Source organism: Hemiscyllium ocellatum, chromosome 42 (assembly GCF_020745735.1).
Source record: "Hemiscyllium ocellatum isolate sHemOce1 chromosome 42, sHemOce1.pat.X.cur, whole genome shotgun sequence".
Classification (NCBI taxonomy): domain Eukaryota; kingdom Metazoa; phylum Chordata; class Chondrichthyes; order Orectolobiformes; family Hemiscylliidae; genus Hemiscyllium; species Hemiscyllium ocellatum.
The window spans coordinates 8,918,110-8,940,121 of NC_083442.1; the positions used below are offsets into that span (position 1 = coordinate 8,918,110).

Genomic DNA, 22,012 nt, shown 5'->3' on the forward strand with positions numbered 1-22,012 from the left:
CCTGGTAGCACTGTCTTGGTTCCAGGTTCTCACATGGCCCCAGACTCAAAATATCTGCATACATCCTGGTTCGAGCTGGGTTCCCAAAAGGTCAAGGGATGTTCAGAGCCAGGCTGTTCCTAGGCCATTTACAACATTAAAGTGAGGACTGCAGATGCTGGAGATCAGAGCTGAAAATGTGTTCCTGAAGAAGGGCTCATGTCCGAAATGTCAATTCTCCTGCTCCTTGGATACTCCCTGACATGCTGTGCTTTTCCAGCAACACATTTTCAGCATTTACATCATGATCCTAACTATCTCAAAAACCAGGTTACTTCTATCAGACCTGGAACCTCTTGTTCTTCAACTCTTATCACTGCTCTGCTCCTGTCACCAACTTCCCTAGGAGCCCTACTAACCCTGATTGTCATACACCTCCAACGTATAATGATTGCCCCTGGTAACACCCTCCTCCCCTGCTAGTTACCCCTGCTCCCAAAGTCATCCTTGCCTTGTCACTCTGGTTACCTCCAACAACCCATGATTAAACACCCTCGTGATCCTTGTTATTACCCCTACTCACCTCACCAAGCCCGGTTACTCTGTGTTGACATTCAATCTCCCGGGCATTGTGAGGTCATTGTCACCCCCTCCACCCCATGTCGCCAAGGAAACAGGAGGTGAGGTGGGTGCATTGTGACGGAGAGGGGCAGCCGTTACTGAGGCGGCGGCCACTCGACAGACACCATCGCCCCAGCTGATAGCCAGGCGGGGAGAGAGAGAGAGAGAGAGAGGGGAGCTTTCAAGGACTCGAAGCATAAGTTACCCAGCCTCCTCACGATCCAACCCTAGCTCCTTTTCACACTGCCACCCCCCTTCCCTCCTGAGTACCCGAGGCCCGGCGGCGGCTCGAGATGCGCTGCGAATCGGCCCGGAAGATGGCGGCTTGAGAGGGAAGAAAGCGGCCCCGCTGGCAGACAGTTCCGCATCGGCCTCCGCCCCTTCCTCCAGCCGGCCCACCCTCCCCCGGCAGTGACTCCCGACAGACTGAGAGAGAAGCAGCGCCGCTTCCCCCTCCCCCATCCCTCCTGGCCTGGTCCTGGCTCTGGCCTTGGCCTCAGGCCCCGCCGACATGGAGTGCCCCCACTTGGCGAGCAGCGTCTGTATCGTGCCCGACTCCACCAGGTTCCCGAGCGGCTCGCCGTCCTCCTGGTGTTGTGCCGGTGAGTGCCGCACGGTTCCGCTCTCTGCACAACTTGACCGCACTTTATCAATAGCTCTCCCTATTCTGTGTGTCTGTATGTGAAAGAGCAGCTGGCTTCTACCCCACCCCTGTGCTCGTCGCCCGGTTTTCAAACCACCAGAAGCACCAGCCCACAACAGGCTGCCGTGTAGGCCTTGGCTGCACAGGGTGGGAGGGAGGGAAAGGAATTGTGAAGCTAGATTGTGTTTCTTTGTCAGGGAGGTAGGGGATTGTGAAACTGATTTTTTAAAAGTTTGCCTTTGAGGTGAATCTCAGACCGGAGCGCTCATTGGAAGGACCAGTTTGTCTTGAACTTGTGAGCACCTCGAAAGGTTCTTCTGCATGAATCTGACATGTTCCTCAGCAAATTGGAGGAGATTGGATTGAAACTAGCTCGAAGTTGTATTTAAGATGGGCGATTTTGTTTTGAAACATTAATGAGCTGAGCCAATGTGTATTTTATAAAGTTAAACCTACAATCTTTGCCACGTCCTATATCAATACAGTCTGGATTGAGTGGCAAGCATTTAATTTCCTGTTTATCCCGGACATGGAAGATTTATTTTACAAAACAATAAACTAAACCAGTTCGACTTCTGAATGACTTCCTTTGTGGGAAGCATTTGGTACTGTTTTAAAGTCGGAGCAGACTGGCTTTCCTTAGCTAAAATGTTAGGCCTTTTGTTTCCATTGTCTGAGCCGCCCAGTGCAATGTCCGTAAGGAACTTGTTCTCAAGACCTGCTTTGGTTTTAATAGGGAATCGCCCCCGTGAATTGTATTCTTTGTTTGAAAACTGGCACAACAAGCTGCACACAGCTCAGACAACCTTGGACGTGGAATTCTATGCGATAATAAAACTCTGGAGACAGGATGGGTTTGTGATCTAATCGCCCGAGCAAGGGGATAAGAAATACAATGGGATTTTCAATTTTAGTGACGTGAAGTATTTTCTATGATTTTTAGCAGCTTTAACCGCTGAAACGTTTTTTTCTTACATTTTCTTGTCTATTATGTATGACGAATACTGGTGATGCAGATAGTACTATAAGAGTTTTAAAACTCAAAATCTTTCATCATTGTAATTGTTGTGCCTTTGTAAATCTGATATGACAGCATAAATCTGAAAATTTCAGACATTCTAAGAGACAGCTTTATTTTGTCAGTTGTGCTAGTGTGTAAAATATTTTTTTAATTTCAGGTTTGTGAGACTTCATCTAAACTGTAATTGAATGAATGTTTCAAGATGAGATCTGTGTGTTGAGCTACCGGTTTACAGTTGCACACGATGGAAATAAGAAACAGAGTCATAGGCCCAAATCGTCCGTGCCGACCAATATCGTAACCTAATAGAGTTCCATTTGCCAACACTTGGCCCATATCCCTCTAAACCTTTCCTATGCATATACCCATTCAGATGCCTTTTTCAATGTTGTAATTGTACCAGCCTCCATCACTTCCTCCAATATATGCAGCACCCTTTGCATGAAAAGGTTGCCCAATAGGTCCCTTTTTAAATCTTGCCCCTCTCACCATATACCTATGCCCTCTAGTTCTGAATTTCCCCATCTGAGGGAAAAGACCTTGTCTATTTATCCTATACATGTCCATCATGATTTTATAAACCTCTAAGGTCACCACTCAGTCTGTTAATAGCCCCAGCCTGTTCAGCCTCTCCTTGTAGCTCAAATCCTCCAACCCTGGCAACATCCTTGTAAATCTTTTCTGAACTCCATCTTTCACACTATCTTTCCGATAGGAAGGAGACCAGAATTGCATGCAATATTCCAAAAGCAGCCTAACCAATGCCCTGTATAGCCTCAGCAAGACCTCCCAATTCCTATACTCAATGCTGTGACCAATAAAGGAAAGCATACCAAACACTGCCTTCACTATTCTACCTACTCGTAACTCCACTTTTAAGGAACTATGAACCTGCATTCCAAGGTCTCTTTGTTCATTAGCATTCCACAGGACGTTACCTTTTAAGTGTATAAGTCCTGCTGTAATTTGAAAATGCAGCACCTCTCATTTATCTAAATTGAACCCCATCTGTGCACCTCAGCCCATTGGCCCATCTGATCAAGATCTTGTACTCTGTGGTAACCTTCTTTGCTTACTGAGGTTTGAGAAAATTTGATGCTCAGGTTGAGGTTCTGGATGTAGGTTTGCTTGCTACGCTGGAAGGTTCATTTCCAGATGTTGTCACCCTATTAGGTAACATCTTGAGTGGGCCTCTGGGCGAAACACTGCTGATAACTCCTGCTTTCTATTGATATGTTTGGGTTTCTTTGGGTTGGTGATGTCATTTCCTGTTCTTTTTCTCAAGGGTGGTAGATGGGGCCCAAGTCAATGTGTTTGTTGATAGAGTTTCGGTCGGAATGCCATGCTTCTAGGAATTCTCGTGCGTGTCTCTGTTTGGCTTGTTCTAGAATGGATGTATTGTCCCAGTCGAAGTGGTGTCCTTCCTTTTTTGTATGTGAGGATACTAGAGAGAGAGAGAGAAAGAAAGAGAGGGTCATGTTGTTTTGTGACTAGTTGATGTTCATATATCCTGGGATAACACAAAGCACATCCTTCCCAGGACAAGCCAAACAGAGACATACGTGAAAATTCCTAGAGTTCCAGTTGGAATGCCATGCTTCTATCAGCAAACACATAGAGTTTGAAACCACCCTCTGACGAAAAGAACAGGAAATGACATTCCCAACCCAAAGAAACCCAAACATATAAATAGAAGAGGAATTATCAGCAGGCCCCTGAAGTAGGGTGACAATACTTCTGGAAATGAACCTTCCGTGAGCAAGCCTACATCCAGAAGCTTCTTCGCTGTCCACTGCACCTCCAATTTTGGTGTCATTTGCAAACCTACTAATTATACCTCCTGTCCATATCTAAATCATTTATATAAATGATGAAAGGCAGTAGACTCAGCACTGATCCTTGTGGTACACTACTGGTCACAGGTCACCTGTCTGAAAAGCAACCCTCCACCATACCCTCTGTCTTCTAGCTTTTGAGTTATTTCTGTGTCCAAATGGCTAGTTTTCCCTGTATTCCATGAGATCTAACCTTGCTAACCAGTCTACCCCGAGGAACCTTGTCAAACCCTTTGCTGAAGTCCATAAAGCTCATCTTCTCAGTCTACATTTGGAAAGTTAAGACCCCTATTATTCTTAAAGATAACTGAAGTCTCCTTACAAATTTCTCAGTTTCCCGCAGACTGTTAGGGGGTCTGTAATGTAATCCCAATAAGGTGATCATTCCTTTCTTATTTCTCATTCCTTCCAAATAACTTCCCTAGATGTATTTCCAGGAATTTCCTCCCAAGTACAGCAGTAATGCTATCCCTTATCAAAAATGTCACTCCCCCTCCTGTCTTGCCCCTCTTTCTGTCCTTCCTGTAGCATTTGTATCCTGGAACATGAAGCTGCAGTCCTGTCCATCCCTGAGCCACGTCTCTGTAATTGCAATGATATCCCAGTCCCATATTCCTTACCATGCCTTGATTTCATCTGCCTTTCCTATTAGGCCTCAACTTAAATGTAGTTTAATTTATCAGTCCTACCTTGTTCTCTGCTTTGTTCCTGTCTGCCCTGATTGTTTGACTCACTTCTTTCCCCAACTGTACCAGTCTCAAATTGATCTTTTTCCTCACTGTTTCCCTGTGTCCCATTCCCCTACCTTACTTGTTTAAATCCTCCTGAGCAGCATGGTGGCTTGGTGGTTAGTACAGATGCCTCATAGTGCCAGGGGCCCAGGTTTGATTCCAGCCTTGGGCGACTCTGTGTGGAGTTTTCACATTCTCCGTGGAGTGAATTTCCTCTGGGTGCTCCGGTTTCCTCCAACAATACAACAATATGCAGGTTAAATGAATTGGCCATGCTAAATTGCCCATAGTGTTCAGGGATGTTTTACTTAGGGGCAAATGTAGAGTAGTAGGGGATTGGGTTTGAGTAGAATACTCTTCAGAGGGTCGGTTTGGGCTTGTTGGATCAGAGAGCCTGTTTCCACACTGTAGGGATTCCATTTTATTAAGAGCAGCTCTAGCAAATCTCCCTGCCAATATATTAGTCCCCTTCCAATTCAGGTGTTGTCTGTCTTTCTTGTACAGGTCGCTTCTACCCCAGAAGAGATTCCAATGATCCAGAAATGTGAACCCTTCTGCCCTGCACCATCTCCTCAATCCCGCATTCATCTGATCCAACCTCCTCTTCCTACCCTCACTGGATCGTAGCATTGGGGCTAATCCAGATATTACTACCTTCGAGGACATCTTTGTTAAATTCCTGCCTAACTTTCTATATTCTCCCTTCAGACTTCCCCATCCTATGTCATTGGTTCCATGTGTACAGTGACCTCCTGCTGGCCCCTTTCCCCCTTGAGAACATTATGCATCCTCTCTGAGATATCCTTGATCCTGGCATCAGGACACCATTCTGATTTTTCGCTGCTGGCTGCAGAAACACCTGTCTGTGCCTCTGAGTGGAGAGACCCTATCACAATCGGTTAATTGGAACCTTACTTACCCCTCATTACAGTTGAATCAGTCTTGATACCAGAAACTTGGCTGTTTGTGCTACGTTCACCTGAGAAAAGCCACAAAAGACTCCACTACCTGCCTACTTCTCCTACCTTTCCTGGTGTTAACTCCTCTACCTGACTGTATCTGCAGCTTTTTCCCTCTTTCTAGAACTGCCATCCATCACACTCCAGCTCTTGTAAATTCCTCATTGTCTCTAACTTCTGCTCCAATCCACCCATGCGATCTGATAGGATTTGCAACCAAAGACACTTCCTGCAAACATAATCATTAGTAACATGGAAACACACACTAAACTCCCACATCCTACAGAAAGAGCACATCATCTACTAAGGCCATCTTTGCTCCTTCACAAGCTACAGACCCAGAAAATAGTACCATCTTATTGCTCTAAGGATTAGAATGTGTTGGGTTTTGGAACTATTTTAATGATACAAGTTTGTTCTAACCTCAAGTTTAAATGTCTTATGATGTTTTGTAATGGAAATGCAGAGCTGAAATTTCATCCCATTTGGCTTATTTGGCTTTAATTTTGAATGGTTCCCCTAACACATTTGCTAGCTAACTCATCTGGTAAACCTCATATAAGGACTTAATGAAATTTTGCTCAAAGTAGAATGACAGGACTGATGATTATGGTACTGTTGATTTCAACAGTCCTTCCTGACTGTTAATTAAAGATGAGTGTGTTGTAATGTAATCCTTAACGTTCTAAATGGGTATTTCCCAATAATGTAATGTTACTGTGGTGTCCATGTGTGACACTGTGTCCCTATGATGTGACAGTGAATGGGAACAGTAAATTAGGCAGTGGTATCTTCATTTCTGTAGAGTACACCTTTTAAGATCACAGAATTGAGATCCATAATTTTGTTCAGCATTTGAAAGACCTCGTGCAGCACAATATCCACCTCTAGACATTCATTCCATGTGTCATAGATTCAATCAGCATAGGTGGTGGGAGACAGTGGGGCACTCGTCTATACCACTTCTCTAAAAGAGCTCTTCACCCATTCTTACGCTACCATCATAGAGTTATAGAGTCCCACAGCATAAAGACTGGCCCTTTGGCCTAAACTGGTTCATGCCGACCAAAATGTCCATTCACACTAATCCCATTTCCCTGCATTTCACCCATATCCTTCTAAACCTTTCCAATCCATGTATTTATCCAAATGTCTTTTAAGCATTAATGTACTCGCCTCAACCACTCTCTCATGCAGCTCATTCCATATGTGTACCACCCTCTGTGTAAAATAAGTTGCCTGCCAGGTTCCCTTTTATTCTTTTCCCTCTAACCTTAAGCTGATGCCCTCTAATCCTCTATTCCCTGACCCTGGGGAAAAAGACTCAGTGCATTCGCCCTATCCATGCCTCTCATGACCTTATGCACCTCTATTTTGTCCCCTCTCAGTTTCCTACGCTCTAAAGAAAAAAGTCCTAGATTGTCAATCTGTGAAGAAAGAGGCCATCTGGGTTGTTCGGTATTGGAACTGGTCCTCCTGGGAGCAGATCCGGCAGAGACAAAGGAATTGGGAATATGGGATGGCGTTTTTACAGGGGGCAGGGTGGGAGGAGGTGTAATCTAGGTAGCTGTGGGAGTCAGTCGGTTTATAGTAAATGTCCATGTTGATTCGGTTGCCCGAGATAGAAAATGGAGAGGTCTGGGAAGGGGAGGGACGAGTCTGAGATGGTCCAGGTAAATTTTGAGGTCGGGGTGGAAGGTTTTAGTAATGTAGATGAACTGTTCAACCTCCTTGTGGGAGCACGAGGCAGCGCCGATACAGTCATCGACGTAGCGGAGGAAAAGGTGGGGGCGTGGTGCTAGTGTAGCTGCGGAAGATGGATTGCTCCACATATCTGACGAAGAGGCAGGCATAGCTGGGGCCTTGCGGGTGCCCATTGCTATTCCTTTGGTTGGAGGAAGTGGGAGGGTTGGAAAGAGAAGTTGTTCAGAGTGAGGACTGACAGTTCAGTCAGTCAAAAGAGGGTGTCAGTGGAAGGGTTCTAGTTGGTACGGCGGGAAAGGAAGAAGCTGAGGCCTTTGAGTTCTTCGTGATGTGGCTTGGAGGTGTACAGGGACTGGATGTCCATGATGAAGATAAGGCGTTGGGGACCGGGGAAGCGAAAATCATGGAGGAGGTGGAGGGTGTGGGTGGTGTCCCGAACGTAGGTGGGGAGTTCTTGGACTAAGGGGGACAGGACCGTGTCGAGGTATGCAGAGATGGGTTTGGTGGGGCAGGAGCAGGCCGAGACAATGGGTGGGCCGGGGCAGTCAGGTTTGTGGATTTTGGGCAGGAGGTAGAAATGGGCGGTGCAGGGTTGTGGGACTGAGGTTGGAGGTGGTGGATTCCTTCGTCTCCACCGTATCTGCTCCCAGGAGGACCAGTTCCAATACCGAACACCCAGATGGCCTCTTTCTTCAAAGACTGTAATTTCCCCCCAGACGTGGTAGATGATGCTCCCCACCGCATCTCCTCCACTCTCTGCTCCTCTGCCCTTGAGCCCCGCCCCTCCAATCGTCACCATGACAGAACCCCACTGGTCCTCACCTACCACCCCACCAACCTCCATATACATCGTATCATCCGTCGTCATTTCCGCCACCTCCAAACGGACCACACCACCAGGGATATATTTCCCTCTCCTCCCCTATCAGCGTTCCAAAAAGACCACTCCCTCCGTGACTCCCTCGTCAGGTCCACACCCCCCACCAACCCAACCTCCACTTCTGGCACCTTCCCCTGCAACGGCAAGAAATGCAAAACTTGCGCCCACACCTCCCCCCTTACTTCCCTCCAGGGCCCCAAGGGATTCTTCCATATCCGCCACAAATTTACCTGCACCCGATGTGGCCTCCTCTATATTGGCTGCCTACTTGCGGAACGTTTCAGAGAACACCTCTGGGACACCCGGACCAACCAACCCACCCACTCTGTGGCTCAACACTTCAACTCTCCCTCCCACTCCACCAAGGACATGCAGGTCCTTGGACTCCTCCATTGCCAGACCATAGCAACACGACGGCTGGAGGAAGAGCGTCTCATCTTCCGCCTAGGAACCCTCCAACCACAAGGGATGAACTCAGATTTCTCCAGTTTCCTCATTTCTCCCCCCCCCCCGCCCCCCCACCTTGTCTCAGTCCCAACCCTCGAACTCAGCACCACCTTCTGAACCTGCAATCTTCCTGACCTCTCCTCCCCCACCCTCACTCCGGCGTATCACCCTCGCCTTAACCTCCTTCTATCTATTGCATTTCCAACACCCCTCTCCCAAGTCCCTCTTCCCTACCTTTTATCTTAGCCTGCTGGACACACTTTCCTCATCCTGAAGGAGGGCTCGTGCCCGAAATGTCGATGCTCCTTGGATGCTGCCTGACCTGCTGCGCTTTACCAGCAACACATTTTCACCACTTACCCAGCTGTCCTGCATTTTTTTTAGCTTTTATGTATTTTATCTAGTTTCTTCTTCAATAACAGCATAAGAGCAGGAATTAGACTAGCCAATTTAATCTTTCAAGCCTTCACCATTCAACAATAAGACCATAAGAAATAACAAGAGTAGGCTGATTGGCCCCTCGAGCTGAAAATATGTTGCTGGTTAAAGCGCAACAGGTCAGGCAGCATCCAAGGAACCAGTCAATCCTGCCCTGGGGAAAAGTTTCTGGCTATTGACTGTATCTATTCCTCTCATTATTTTGTATACCTCGATCAGGTCTCCTCTCTTCCTCCTCTCCAGAGAGAAAAATCCAAGTTTATTCAACCTCTCTTCATAAGGCAAGCCCTCCAGTCCAGGCAGCATCCTGATAAACCTTCTTTGCAACCTCTCCAAAGCCTCTGTATCTTTCCTATAATAGAGCGACCAGAACTGGACGCAATATTCCAAGTGTGGTCTCACCAGGGACTTGTAGAGCTGCAGCAAAACCTCACGGCTCTTAAATTCGACCCCCCGTTAATAAAAGCCAAAATGCCGTATGCTTTCTTAACAACCCTATCCACTTGGGTGGCAACTTTGAGGAATCTATGTACCTGCACACCCAGATCTCTCTGTTCCTCCACATTTGCATAACTTCTATTTTGGTCATCCTTTGTGATAGCTGATGCCAGTCCTGTTTGATTCTTATTTGATGGATTCGATGTCCTGATATCCAGCTCTGGCAATTAATTTGAAGTTGTTTTTCAGCTTTACCTTTTCATCTTAGTTACTCTTATTTTAATGAGACTTGTCTCTTAGGCACCTCCTTTCCCAATTAGTCTCTCAGTGTTGGAATATCCAGCAAGGCCTTTCAAAAGGGTTTTATGTGGTGTGCCCCACACAAGCTGACAACAACATCAAGGGTACCCAAAACAAGTGCTCTCCTAATAACAACCACACTGTCAGTTGGAGGTGTTATCTTTTTGGGAGATTTTCCTCAGCAACACCTCAAGTGGACATTCCTTGTCTGAGCTGTGTTGATGAGCTGTTGCCTAAAATATGATCATAACTGGTCATGATATTGCCCTTTGGTTTGCACTTGAGTTAGTAATTGTTAATGCCATTCTTCAGGGAATGAAGTGCTGTTCCTTCACTATTGCTGAGTCAATAGCCTGCAGTCCCACCTTTTTGGCACTGTCGGTGTGCCAAGGACCTCAATTGTTAACAAGGCAACTCTCCACCACTCAACCTTCAGGGCAGTTAGGGATGGATAACATAATGCTGGCCTTGCCACATCTTCAAATGAATTTGAAAAAAAAAGCACAAATTTGAATGTAGATGTTTACGCCCAGTTCATTGATTCTGAAAAGGGTTGAGCTGTACTACCTGTTTAAATGGAGCTCATTTCAAATGTAAAATGTGAAGCTGAATCGCTATGTGAAATTGAAATCTTAATATATCTTATTAAATGAGTTGTGTGGTGAAGGAGTTAATTTCTTGGTGATCTGATCAATGTAAGCAGTTATTTTATTGTATTAATGTGCAAGAATCCTTCCATTCTTGAAGAAGCAAAGGAATATTCACAGGTTTCATTGTGTTTTCCATTTAAAATGTTTAGAAATGACCATCACCATAATCTCTTGCATTTCACAATGACATTAACACAGTTGCTGAGAGTGAAAGTATAACTTATAAACAATAGGTTTGAGGAATTAAGCAATCATGGAACTATTTTGAAGAGGTTTGTTTCCTGCTGCTGTTAGTGTTTGCAAGAGGAAGTGGAAAGGACTGTGTAATATCTGTTTGGGGATGTTTCTCATTAATGCGTTACTGTATGGTAGGGTATTGATCTAATTGTGGAGCTCTGTCTCTAACCTGGCATCGTAAATCGATTTATACTTGGATTTATGGAAGAGACACAATAGGAATAAAATCCTTTGCAGAAAACTACCGAGGCATGACGAACAAGTTACCCACTTCAGTTAAATGAGCACCAAAAAAAATTTGGAGAGACGAAGAAGTAAGGTAATTAATCCAAAGACACATCAGAAATTCCCTGTAAAAGGGGAAAGCAGTGAGGTTAAAAAATAGGCAAGAAAGGAACAATCATTCAGTCCCACTTGTGAATTGTTCTCTTTATTTTAAGGGTTGTAGCTGATATTATTGTTATTTTACTCAGCTGGAACCTCAACATAATAATCATAGCCTTTTAGTCTATGGCGTACTGGCTTTTATTATGGTGTACTTTTATTGTGGCGTACTGGCTTTTATTGGTAGAGGAATTGAGTTCTGGAGTCCTGAGGTCATGTTGCAGTTGTATAAGACTGGTGCGGCCGCATCTGGAGTATTGTGTGCAGTTTTGGTCGCCATACTATAGGAAGGATGTGGAGGCACTGGAACAGGTGCAGAGGAGGTTTACCAGGATGTTGCCTGGCATGGTAGGAAGATCGTACGAGGAAAGGCTGAGGCACTTGGGGCTGTTTTCATTGAAGAAAAGAAAAGAAGGTTTAGGGGTGACTTGATAGAGGTGTACAAGATGATTAGGGGTTTAGATAGGGTTGACAATGAGAACCTTTTTCCACGTATGGAGTCAGCTATTATGAGGGAGCATAGCTTTAAATTAAGGGGAGGTAGGTATAGGACAGATGTTAGGGGTAGATTCTTTACTCAGCGCGTTGTGAGTTCATGGAATGCCCTGCCAGTAGCAGTGGTGGACACTCTCTCTTTATGGGCATTTAAACAGGCATTGGATAGGCATATGGCGGATAGTGGGCTAGTGTAGGTTAGGTGGGTTTGGGTCGGCGCAATATCGAAGGCCAAAGGGCCTGTACTGCACTGTATTTTTCTATGTTCTATGTTCGATGGTATTTCTGGAGTTCTTTGTAGTCGGCATTAACCTTTTAGAGTGTGACAGTAGTGTTTGCAATAGTCATAATTTGGAGATGCTGGTGTTGGACTGTAATAGATTGTAATAGTGTTTGCAATATAAGGCTCCACTGATCAAATAGTTGACAATACTGTAATAAGATCACAAATTCTCATACTTCACTTCTTTTTCTTACAAAATCTATGTATAATCACATATCATTTATATTGTGAAATCAAATCTAATTTGTGTAAAATTTTATTTTCAATATTACTACATAACAAAGTTTACTTGGTTTAATTATTATAGAATGTTCTTTAATATTAAAGAGTATTGAGATGTTATGAATACATTTTTGAAAATAATTTGTTCATGAGATGTGGGGGTTGCCAGCAAACCCAGTTTCAATTGCTCTCAAGGAGGTGGTGCTGGTGAGCATTAACTATGGACTTAAAATTACTGGTGAACTGTTCATTTTAAATGGTACAAATGGCTTGACTGTTAACTACTCTCAATGGCAGTTGGGGTTGGACAAGACCAAATGTTGGTCTTGCCAGCAACTCTAGGAGCCTGTGAAAAAATTAAAATACAGTGGGGGTTAGAGTTCAGGAATTCTACATTACTACTGTCTAACACTGTTTTATTGATGGCTGCAGACACTATTTCTAAATGCAACCTGGAAAAAACAGTGGGAATTGCATTCAGTTGTGAACATAGAACAGTACGGTGTAGGAACGGGTCCTTTAGCCCATGATGTTGTGCCGAAAATGATGCCAAATTAAACTAATCTCTTCTGCCTGCCCTTGTTCCATATCCCTCCATTATTTTGCATATTCATGTGCTTATCTAAAAGCCCCTATCATATCTGCCTCCAGTACTTCCACTGGCAGCGGTGTTCCAGACTTCTACCACTCTCTGTGCAATAAACTTGCCCTTCGTATCCCCTTTTAACTTTCTCCCTCTCACCTTAAGTGCATGCCCTCTACTATTAGACATTTCAATTCTGGCAAAATTGTTCAGACAGTCAACCCTATCTATACATCTATGGAACCAAATGCCTACTTTTCCTTAATATTTGATTGCCCAAAGTGCAGCACCTCACACTTACCTGGATTAAACTTCATCCGCCATTACTCCACTCAAATTTGCAACTGACGTATATCTGGCTGTATCCTTTGACAGCTTTCTATACTATCCTCAACTCCTCCAATCTTTGTATTGTCTGCAGACTTACTAACCACATCCCCCATCTGCATTTTGGTTCAAATCATTTATATTTGTCACTAACAGCAAAAGTTCTAAAGTGGATCCCTTAGGTACAGCACTAGTAGTGGATCTCCTGCCTGAAAAACACTGGCCCACCACTCCCCTCTTCCTTCCATGGGCAAGCCAGTTTTGATTCCAAGCAGCTAAGTCCCTGTGGATCCCATGCATCATCTTCATCTGGCTGAGCCTACCATGAAGGATGTTGTGGAAAGCCTTGGGGAAATCCATGCAGACAACATTCACTGCTGTACCCTCATCAATCATCTTAGTCACCACCTTGAAAAATTAAATCTAGTTAATAAGACCGGACCTGCCCCAAACAAAGCCTTGCTCACTGTCCCTAATTAGGTCGTGCTTTCTCAAATGCTTGCAAATCCTGTTCCTCAGAATTCTCTCCAAGAGCTTCCCAATCACCGATGTGAGACTCACTGGTCTATAGTTTCCTGGATTATCCCTATGTCCTTTCTTGAACTGAAGAACAACATTAGCGACTTGCCAGTCTTCCGGGACACTTCTAGTGGCTAGCGAGGTTACAAAGGTCTTGGTCAAGACCCCAGCAAACTCTTCTTTGGCATCTCTTAATAACCTGGGGTAGATACCATCAGGTCCCGAGGACTTATTCATTTTAATGCTGTTCAAGAGACCCCACACCACTTTCTTTCTTGATCTCAAAATGTCCTAGCATATTAGCATCCTCCACACTAATCTCACTATCCTCTATATCCTTCTGCTGGATGATTACTGATGCAAAGTACGTATTTAGGATCTTGACAACATCCTCTGCCTCCAAGCAGGAGTTCAATGCTTTATCCTGGAGTGGTCCCACCTCCTCCCTAGTCATTGTCTTGTTTTTTAATGTATGTGTAGAATGCTTTGGGATTCTCTTAACCCTACTAGCTACTGTCATTTCTTGGCTCCTTGCTTGAGTTCTTTCCTGCTTTCTTTATATTCCTCAGTGGTCCTGTCCAATTTTAGTGGCATCCAAATTTTCCCTTTTGAATAAATTCGCAACTTCCTTCGTTATCCGAGGTTCCCTTCTCTTGCCATCCTTAACCTTCCTCCTTACCGGAACATGCTGGTCCTGAATTCTGATCAGTAGATCTTTGAACAACTCCTACATATCAAATGTGTATTTGTTTGATAACAGTTCCTCCCAATTAATACATCCTGGCTCCTGCTTAATACTGATATAATTTGCCCTCCCCCAATTTAGTACCTACTCTAGTCGCAAGGTCCTGACTTATCCTTATTTACAGCTATCTTAGAACTTAAGGGGTTGTGATCACTGTGTTTACAAAATGCTCTCCCACTGACAGATCAGTCACCTGGCTGTGCTCCTTAGCTGGTATAAGGTCCAGTATGGCCCCTGTTCTAGTTGGACTAGCCACATAACCAGGGGCGGCACGGTGGCACAGTGGTTAGCACTGCTGCCTCACAGCGCCAGGGACCTGGGTTCAATTCCCGCCTCAGGCGACTGACTGTGTGGAGTTTGCACGTTCTCCCCGTGTCTGCATGGGTTTCCTCCGGGTGCTCCGGTTTCCTCCCACAGTCCAAAGATGTGCGGATCAGGTGAATTGGCCATGCTAAATTGCCCGTGGTGTTAGGTAAGGGGTAAATGTAGGGGTATGGGTGGGTTGCGCTTCGGCGGGTCGGTGTGGACTTGTTGGGCCTGTTTCCACACTGTAAGTAATCTAAAAAAAAATACTGTGCCAAGAAACTTTCTTGCATGTATGTAACACATTCTACCCTGTCCATGCCTCTTGCTGTAAGGGAGACCTCGTCAATGTTTGAGAAGTTAAAGTCATCCATTTTGACAATTCTTTTATTGCATCTTTCCATAATCTGCCTACATATTGGACGTGGACAAGGGGATTGCTGGACACATACATTGATATATTTAGGCTGTGCTAAACCCGAAACACTACATGTGTAGTGTCTCCTACCCGTCCTTCTCTAACCAAACAAAGACCGTGTGGAGGTTTGGTAAGGTAAGGCTTTTTTTTCCTCCCAATTATTCAATCTCTCTTGGTAATTTAGAGCAGAAGGGATGGAGGCTAGGGCAGTTGAATGCTCCTCTTGCAGGATATGGGAGGTAAGGGTCACCACTAGTGTACATCACCTGTGAAAAGTGCCCGCAACGCCAACTCCTCACACACCATGTGAGGGAGCTGGAGCAACTTTGGATCATTTGGGAGGCTGGTGGGGGGGGGTGATAGAGAGGAGTTACAGAGAGGCAGTCACACCTGAGTTACAGGACTGAGGTAGCTGGGTGAGTGTCAGGAGAGGGAAAGGGAATAGGCAGACAGTGCAGGGACCTCCTGTGGTTGTATTCCTCAATAATAAGTATACCGTTACGGATACTGTTGGGGGTGGGGCGTGCGGAGGATGGAGATGTCTTAACAGGAAAGCCATAGTGGCCAGGTTTCTAGCACTGAGCCTGGCTCTGTGCCTCAGAAGGGAAAGGGTGTAGAATAGGAGAGCAATAATGACAGGAGATTCAATTTTGAGAGAAACAGACACGAGATTCTGTGATCATGAACGAGACTCCCGGATAGTGCTTTGCCTCCTGAGTGCCAGGATTAGGGATGTCTCTGAGGCAAGTCTACAGGATTCTTTCAGGGGAGGGAGAGCAGCCAGAAGTTGCGGTACACGTAGGTACCTATGTCACAGGTAGGAAAAGGGAGGAGGACCTGAAAAGTGAATATAGGGAGTTAGATGGGAAGCTAAAAGGCAGGATGAGCAGAGTAATAATGTTCAGTGCCACGGGCTAGTGAGGCGAGGAATAGAGAGTGGGTGCAGCTGAACACGGGCTGGTGTAGGCGGGAGGGCTTCTGATATGTGGATCATTGGGATACCTTCTAGGGAAGGTGCGACCTGTACAAGGACAGGTTGCACCTGAACTGGAGGGGCACCAATATCCTGGAAGAGCAATTTGCTAGAACTATTTGTGAGGGTTTAAACTAGATTGGCAGTGCGGTTGGAACCAGAGCTATGGTCAGAGGAAGAGGTATTTAGTGAACAGGCAGATACAGCGTGCAGAGTGTCTGAGAGGAGTGATAGACACTTGATAGGGCAAAAGTGAAGTCAGTGTGATGGGTTGAAGTGTGTCTATTTTAATGCAAGAAGTATCAGGAATAAGGGTGTCTCCGAGCATGAATCCGTACTTAGAACTGTGATGTTATGGCCATTGCGGAGACTTTGAAATCTCAGGGGCAGGAATGGTTGTTGATGTTCCTGAGTTTAGATATTTCAAAAGTAATAGGAGTGAAAGGTAAAAGAGGTGGAGGAGTGGATTTGCTAATCAGATAGTAGCACAGCTGCAGAAAGGGAGGATGTTGAGTAGAGTTTGTCTACAGAATCAGTATGGGTGGAAGTCAAAACAGGAAAGGAACAGTCACTGTAGTGGGAATTTTCGACTTCCTTAATGTCTCGGTGGCTGTTGAAGGGCCTACAGTATAATCCCATCAAAGTGTTTGCACCCATCTTATTTTTGAGCATAAACCATATTTCCTTAAATGAGCCCTCCATTATGTCCTTGATGTAATGCAACTCCTCCACCTCTTTTACCTCCTTCTCGAACTCATCTATAACAATGAAATACTGCAACGTTAAGCAGCTGGTTCTGTCCATCACTCAACCAAGTCTGTATCATGACCACCACATCATCATCCTATATTCTGATCCAGACTCTAACCTCACTTGCTTTACCTGTAATCCTCCTGTGTTCAAATTAACACACTTCAGCTCATTAGTACTATTGTATCCATTTACCAGTCTATGCCTGTCCTTGCTCTCTGACTTGCTGGTCCTACCATACCTTCCCCTCAATCCCTCCATTTGTTGACCTGCTGCTCTGGGTTCTCTGCCCCCTAACATTTCGAGTTGCATTAGCAGACCTCCCTGTGAGGATATTGGTTCCCCTCCAGTTTACGTACAACCCATCCCTCTTGTACAGGTTGCCCTGCCCCAGAAGAGATCCCAATGATCCAAGAACCTGAAAACCTGCCACTTGCACCAACTCTTTAGTCATGCATTCATCTCTCCTACCTTCATATTCCTTGCCCTGAGATCACTACCCACAAGGTTCTGCTTTTCAGCCTCTTTTCTAACTCCCTGTACTCAATCCACGGTATTTCATCCCTCTTTTTACCTATGCAATTGGTAGTAATGTGCACAATGACCTCTGGCTGCTCGTCCTCCCTACTAAAAATTTCGTGCAACCACTCGGACATTCTTGATCCTGGTACCTGGCAGGCAATTCACCATCCTAGAGTCTTGAGCACGGCCACAGACAGGTGTCTGTGTCCCTAACTAGCAAGTCTCCTACCATTGTTGCTTGCTTGGACTTTGCCTGACCCTGCTCAACAGCAGAGCTGTTTGTAGTGCCACAGGCCTGGCTGCTGCTGTTATGCTCTCCTGAGACGCTATCCTCCACAACAGTATTCAAATCAGTATAGCTGTTAGAGGGGGGCAATAGCCACAGGAGACTCCTGCACTACCTGCCTGCCTCTCCTGGCAGTCACCTATCTACTTGACTGAACCTGTCGTGTCAAAAGGTGAAGCGCTGGAAAAGCATGGCAAGTCAGGTACATCTGCGAAACAGGATGGTTTTGGGCATAAGCCTTTCATGGGGAATGTACTTGTGGTGTGACCACTTCCCCATAACTAGTCTCTTATGCTCACTGCCTGCTGTATGCTCCTCCGTGTTCAGCTGAATGACGTGATCTGTGAGGAGCTGTCGCCAATCACATTTCCAACAGACGTAGTCGTCTGGGACACTAGACTGCTCCCTGAACTCCCACATTTGGCATGAGGAGCACACCATTGACCTAACTGCCACCTCTGTCCCTTTACAGTAAGAAAGATGAAAGAATCTTACCTTGCCTTTACCTTCCGCACCTTTCTCTTTGAAGCCCAGTAGTCTCCTAAGACTACACTTCCTCTAACCAGCTGCACTTCAACCACACTGCAACTCCTCTCAAGCTATTTTGTTGGTAATTTCTATTGATTGGTTATTTAAATTACAGTGCAATCTTTACAAACAGACCAAGTACCTTCGAGGCAACCAAAAGAGAAAATGCTGGAAAATCTCAGCAGGTCTGGCAACATCTGTAAGGAGAGAAAAGAGCTGACGTTTTGAGTCTAACAAAGGGTCAATTTAAACTCGAAACATCAGCTCTTTTCTCTCCTTGCAGATGCTGACAGACCTGCTGAGATTTTCTAGCATTTTCTCTTGGTTTCAGGTTCCAGCACCCGCAATAAGTTGTGTTTACCTTCGAGGCTACAACAAACTTTCTAACAGTGTCTCTCAATCTCTCTTTTTTTTTGCTTTGAGGAGGTGGGAAGGATGGAAACACTGCAGTAATGTAATGATTGGGGTTACCGTTTCTTGATGTTGGGTTCTTCTGCGATCCATCATGACTGAGCTGACTTTGTCCAGAATTTATTTTTTTCAAAAAGTATACTTTATTCAGAAAAAGCTCTTTGTGTATATACATTGTTACAGATGCAGTTCTGTTCTGCATGTAGCATATCAAATGAGCAAATAAACATTGAAGTTTGACTCTATCCCAAGAAACCAAAGGCATCTCTTACACATGAAGACAATATTTTCATACATTTGAGGCACTGGGAGGGTTCAATACCTGAATGGGCCCCGAATTAAGTTCAGCAGGAAGACCGCAGACTGTGGTCTTTCCCCACTGCGCCTTGGTGGCTGCTGCCCCAAGCTTTAGTGCATTTCTCAGCTTGTAGTCCTGGACTTTGGAATGTACCAGTCTGGAAGACCAACAAGTTTTGATCAGACTAAAAGTTAATGGTCCTCCAGGTGCAGTTATATTTGTCTCGGTGTGTGTCGCAGGGAACAGACCATAGAGCGCAGAGTCCTGCTAATGGAGCTGCTTAGGATGAACTTCGACAAAAACCTGTACATCTTTCGCAAAAACCCAAGTCACGTTCCTGGTCCATGCCATTGAAATCTACAAATGGACCAACAGGATTTGAACAAAGGTTAATGGGGAGTTCCATATACCGTTGACCAAGAGGGAAGTACTCTGATTCCTGGGATTGAGTGGTTTTTATTGGAAATTCATTCTGACTTTTAGCAGTGTGATTGCCTTTATGATTGTCCTGTTGAAGAAGTGCAGGGAATTTCAGTGGATGGAGGAATGTCTGAAGGCATTTGACAGCCTGAAAGCTGTGAGTCACTCTCCCAGTGTTAGCCACAACTAATTACACAAAGCCATTCAAAATGTTTAACAACGTGAGTGATGTGGATGTTGGTGCTGTACCTCTGCAAAAAGATGACAAGAAGATAGATCTATTGGGTACTTTTCCAGAAACTTGAAGAATCATCAACAAAAGTATTTCACAATTGAGAAGGAGATCTTGAGTTTGGTGTTGCAACATTTCAATATTTATATTACCAGTAACACCTCAGGCAATTGTATATGTTGATCATAACCCCTTAAATGTTTTCCAGTAATTTTAAGGATAAAATACCAGAGTGCGTTTAGTTTGAGCTTATTATTTCAGCCATTCAGTTTGAAAATTATGCATGCGGCAGGACAAGAGAACGGAATTGCCAACGTGGTGTTGTGACTTTGAAGGAAGATGGCGGCATTCTGTGGCTGGAAGAAAATGGACTGAAATTGACTGTAGTTGTCAATAATTGCATGCTTAGAGTCAATGTAGTGTATATGTATTGTACTGTAATTATAATGTAAGGGTTTTAAAAAAAATGAAGCCATCTTTGTATATTGATTTTTTTTTAAGTGGGGGAGTTGTGACCATGCTATGGCTTCAAGATGTGTATTTTGTCCTAGTTTTCTTTGTGTGAAGAAAGATTGAGACCGAGGTGGAGTGGGGTCTGCTTAAATTCAATAGAGTAAACAGCATGTGAGGCCTTGGGTTTTTTAAAATTAGAACAATAGAAGCAACCTGAACGGATGGGGTCAAGATCCCACAGAGCCAGGATTTTTAGCATGCTTATGATGATGTATGGCACTGAGTGTGGATCTTGAGATGGAGCGAGAGCAGCTGTCTGTGGAACATTGAACATTGCGAAGATACCTACGATCCTGGGTGAATTCAAAGCAGGAAGGATAAAATTTGAGTTGGAGTCCATTTGAGCTGGAGGCAGTCATTAAGGAATGTAATGTGGCTATACAAATGAGTTTTAGCTAATACCTAGTTGAACACCCAGAGTGACAGTGGAATTAATGATGGTGAACAAGAAAAAAGATTAGAATGGAAACCCCTTCGGAGACAGAAGCAGAACTTCTTTGATGTGAACATACCTAGAAGAAAAGTGGCAGTGAGTTAAATACTAAATGAGAGCCAAAAGAGCTGCGGATGCTGTAAATCACAAATAAAAATGTAAATTGCTGGAAAAGCTCAGCATTAGCATTCTGAAGAAGAGTCACCTGATCTGAAATGTTAACTGTGATTTCTCTCCACAGATGCTGCTAGATTTGCTGAGCTTTTCCAGCAGTTTGTGTTTTTGTTTCTGATTTACAACACCTGCAGGTCTCTCAGTTTTTTAATTCAGGATGTTTAGTTTTAGCTTTCTGCAGTTGCAGAGGTCTTGAAGCTGGATGTGAAAGCTTTTATTCCCATCTTGGTTACAGTTAAAAGCTGGAGTTCTCTTCCTGCTGCCAGAATCACATGTGAGACAATCTATTTCATTGAATTTACTTTTGCCAAAGATGCATTTATGGAATGTTACTATATTGGAACAATTAATTAGCAGTTAATATATCTATTACTTTGTTAAATATTTTGATAGTTGTGTCAATTCTCTTATTTTTATTTTCTCTGTATTTTAACACAAATGTAAAAATAAAGTGTTTTGCTTAACGTTGAATAGTCTGACCAATCGAATTGCATCTGGAACGGAGCACCTTACAAATCCTAAAAATAAGAAAAAAATCGGGTCTAGGATATCTTCTTAATACATTTTGAGGGGGTTTGGTTTGATCCACAACTTTGTGAAGTTCAGTAATTTGATGTCTTGGCAAAATGTTTCCTTAAGTGATTTTCAGACTTTATACAACATGAACTGCTGCAATTGTCTGAATTCAGTGCTGCAGTTTCCAAATTTCTTTACCACCGCTTGAACAACACATATTTACTGCAGTTGTAAGGAGAAGGAAACTTTGAACTTTTATAATATGATAGCCATGCAATAGACCAGGACTTTTTTCTTTTGCCAGAAGAAGTAAAGCCATTGAAGATATTTATTTCTGAAAGTAAAACAATTATCATCTTTTTATTTTGCAGTTTGTCGCTCCAACAAAAGTCCATGGGTCTGTCTAATGTGTTCAAGTGTTCATTGTGGAAGGTATGGTAATATTATCGTGAGTCTTAGGCTGTCATAACGATAAGCACAGACTGTGATTGTTGCCTTCATTACTGCTTTGGTGTTATATAAAGATTGGCAGGTAATGTTCACATCTTCAATTGAAGTGTGTTGCACTCGATAGTAGGGTTAACAATCCACATGACTTTTAACTCGCAGTTATTAAAATTCCTGTAATTAGTTTTAAAATATTGATAAGTAGCACAACCTTGTTTAGAAGTATACGATAGGATACAGAAACACTACAGGTAGTTCCGCTATAATGCGGTAGTTCCGTTCCCGTGCAACACAAGTGTTATAGAAAATCTCACAATATAAATAATGGGTCTTATGGCAAACTGCCG

General features: G+C 44.2%; 1 protein-coding gene across 2 annotated transcripts in view; it reads left to right on the top strand.

Moving 5' to 3' along the window:
- The first annotated feature begins 707 nt into the window (after nt 1-707).
- usp3 (ubiquitin specific peptidase 3) overlaps nt 708-22,012 on the top strand; it is a 215,072-nt gene continuing 193,767 nt past the window's right edge. Inside the window, exons 1-2 of one of the 2 annotated variants that reach the window (XM_060853656.1) lie at nt 708-1,202; nt 21,590-21,650. In XM_060853656.1, coding sequence (XP_060709639.1) covers nt 1,112-1,202; nt 21,590-21,650 — 152 coding nt within the window. In that variant the 5' untranslated portion in view covers nt 708-1,111. The remainder of the gene's footprint in view (nt 1,203-21,589; nt 21,651-22,012) is intronic. The other variant, XM_060853655.1, reaches the window with a different exon arrangement.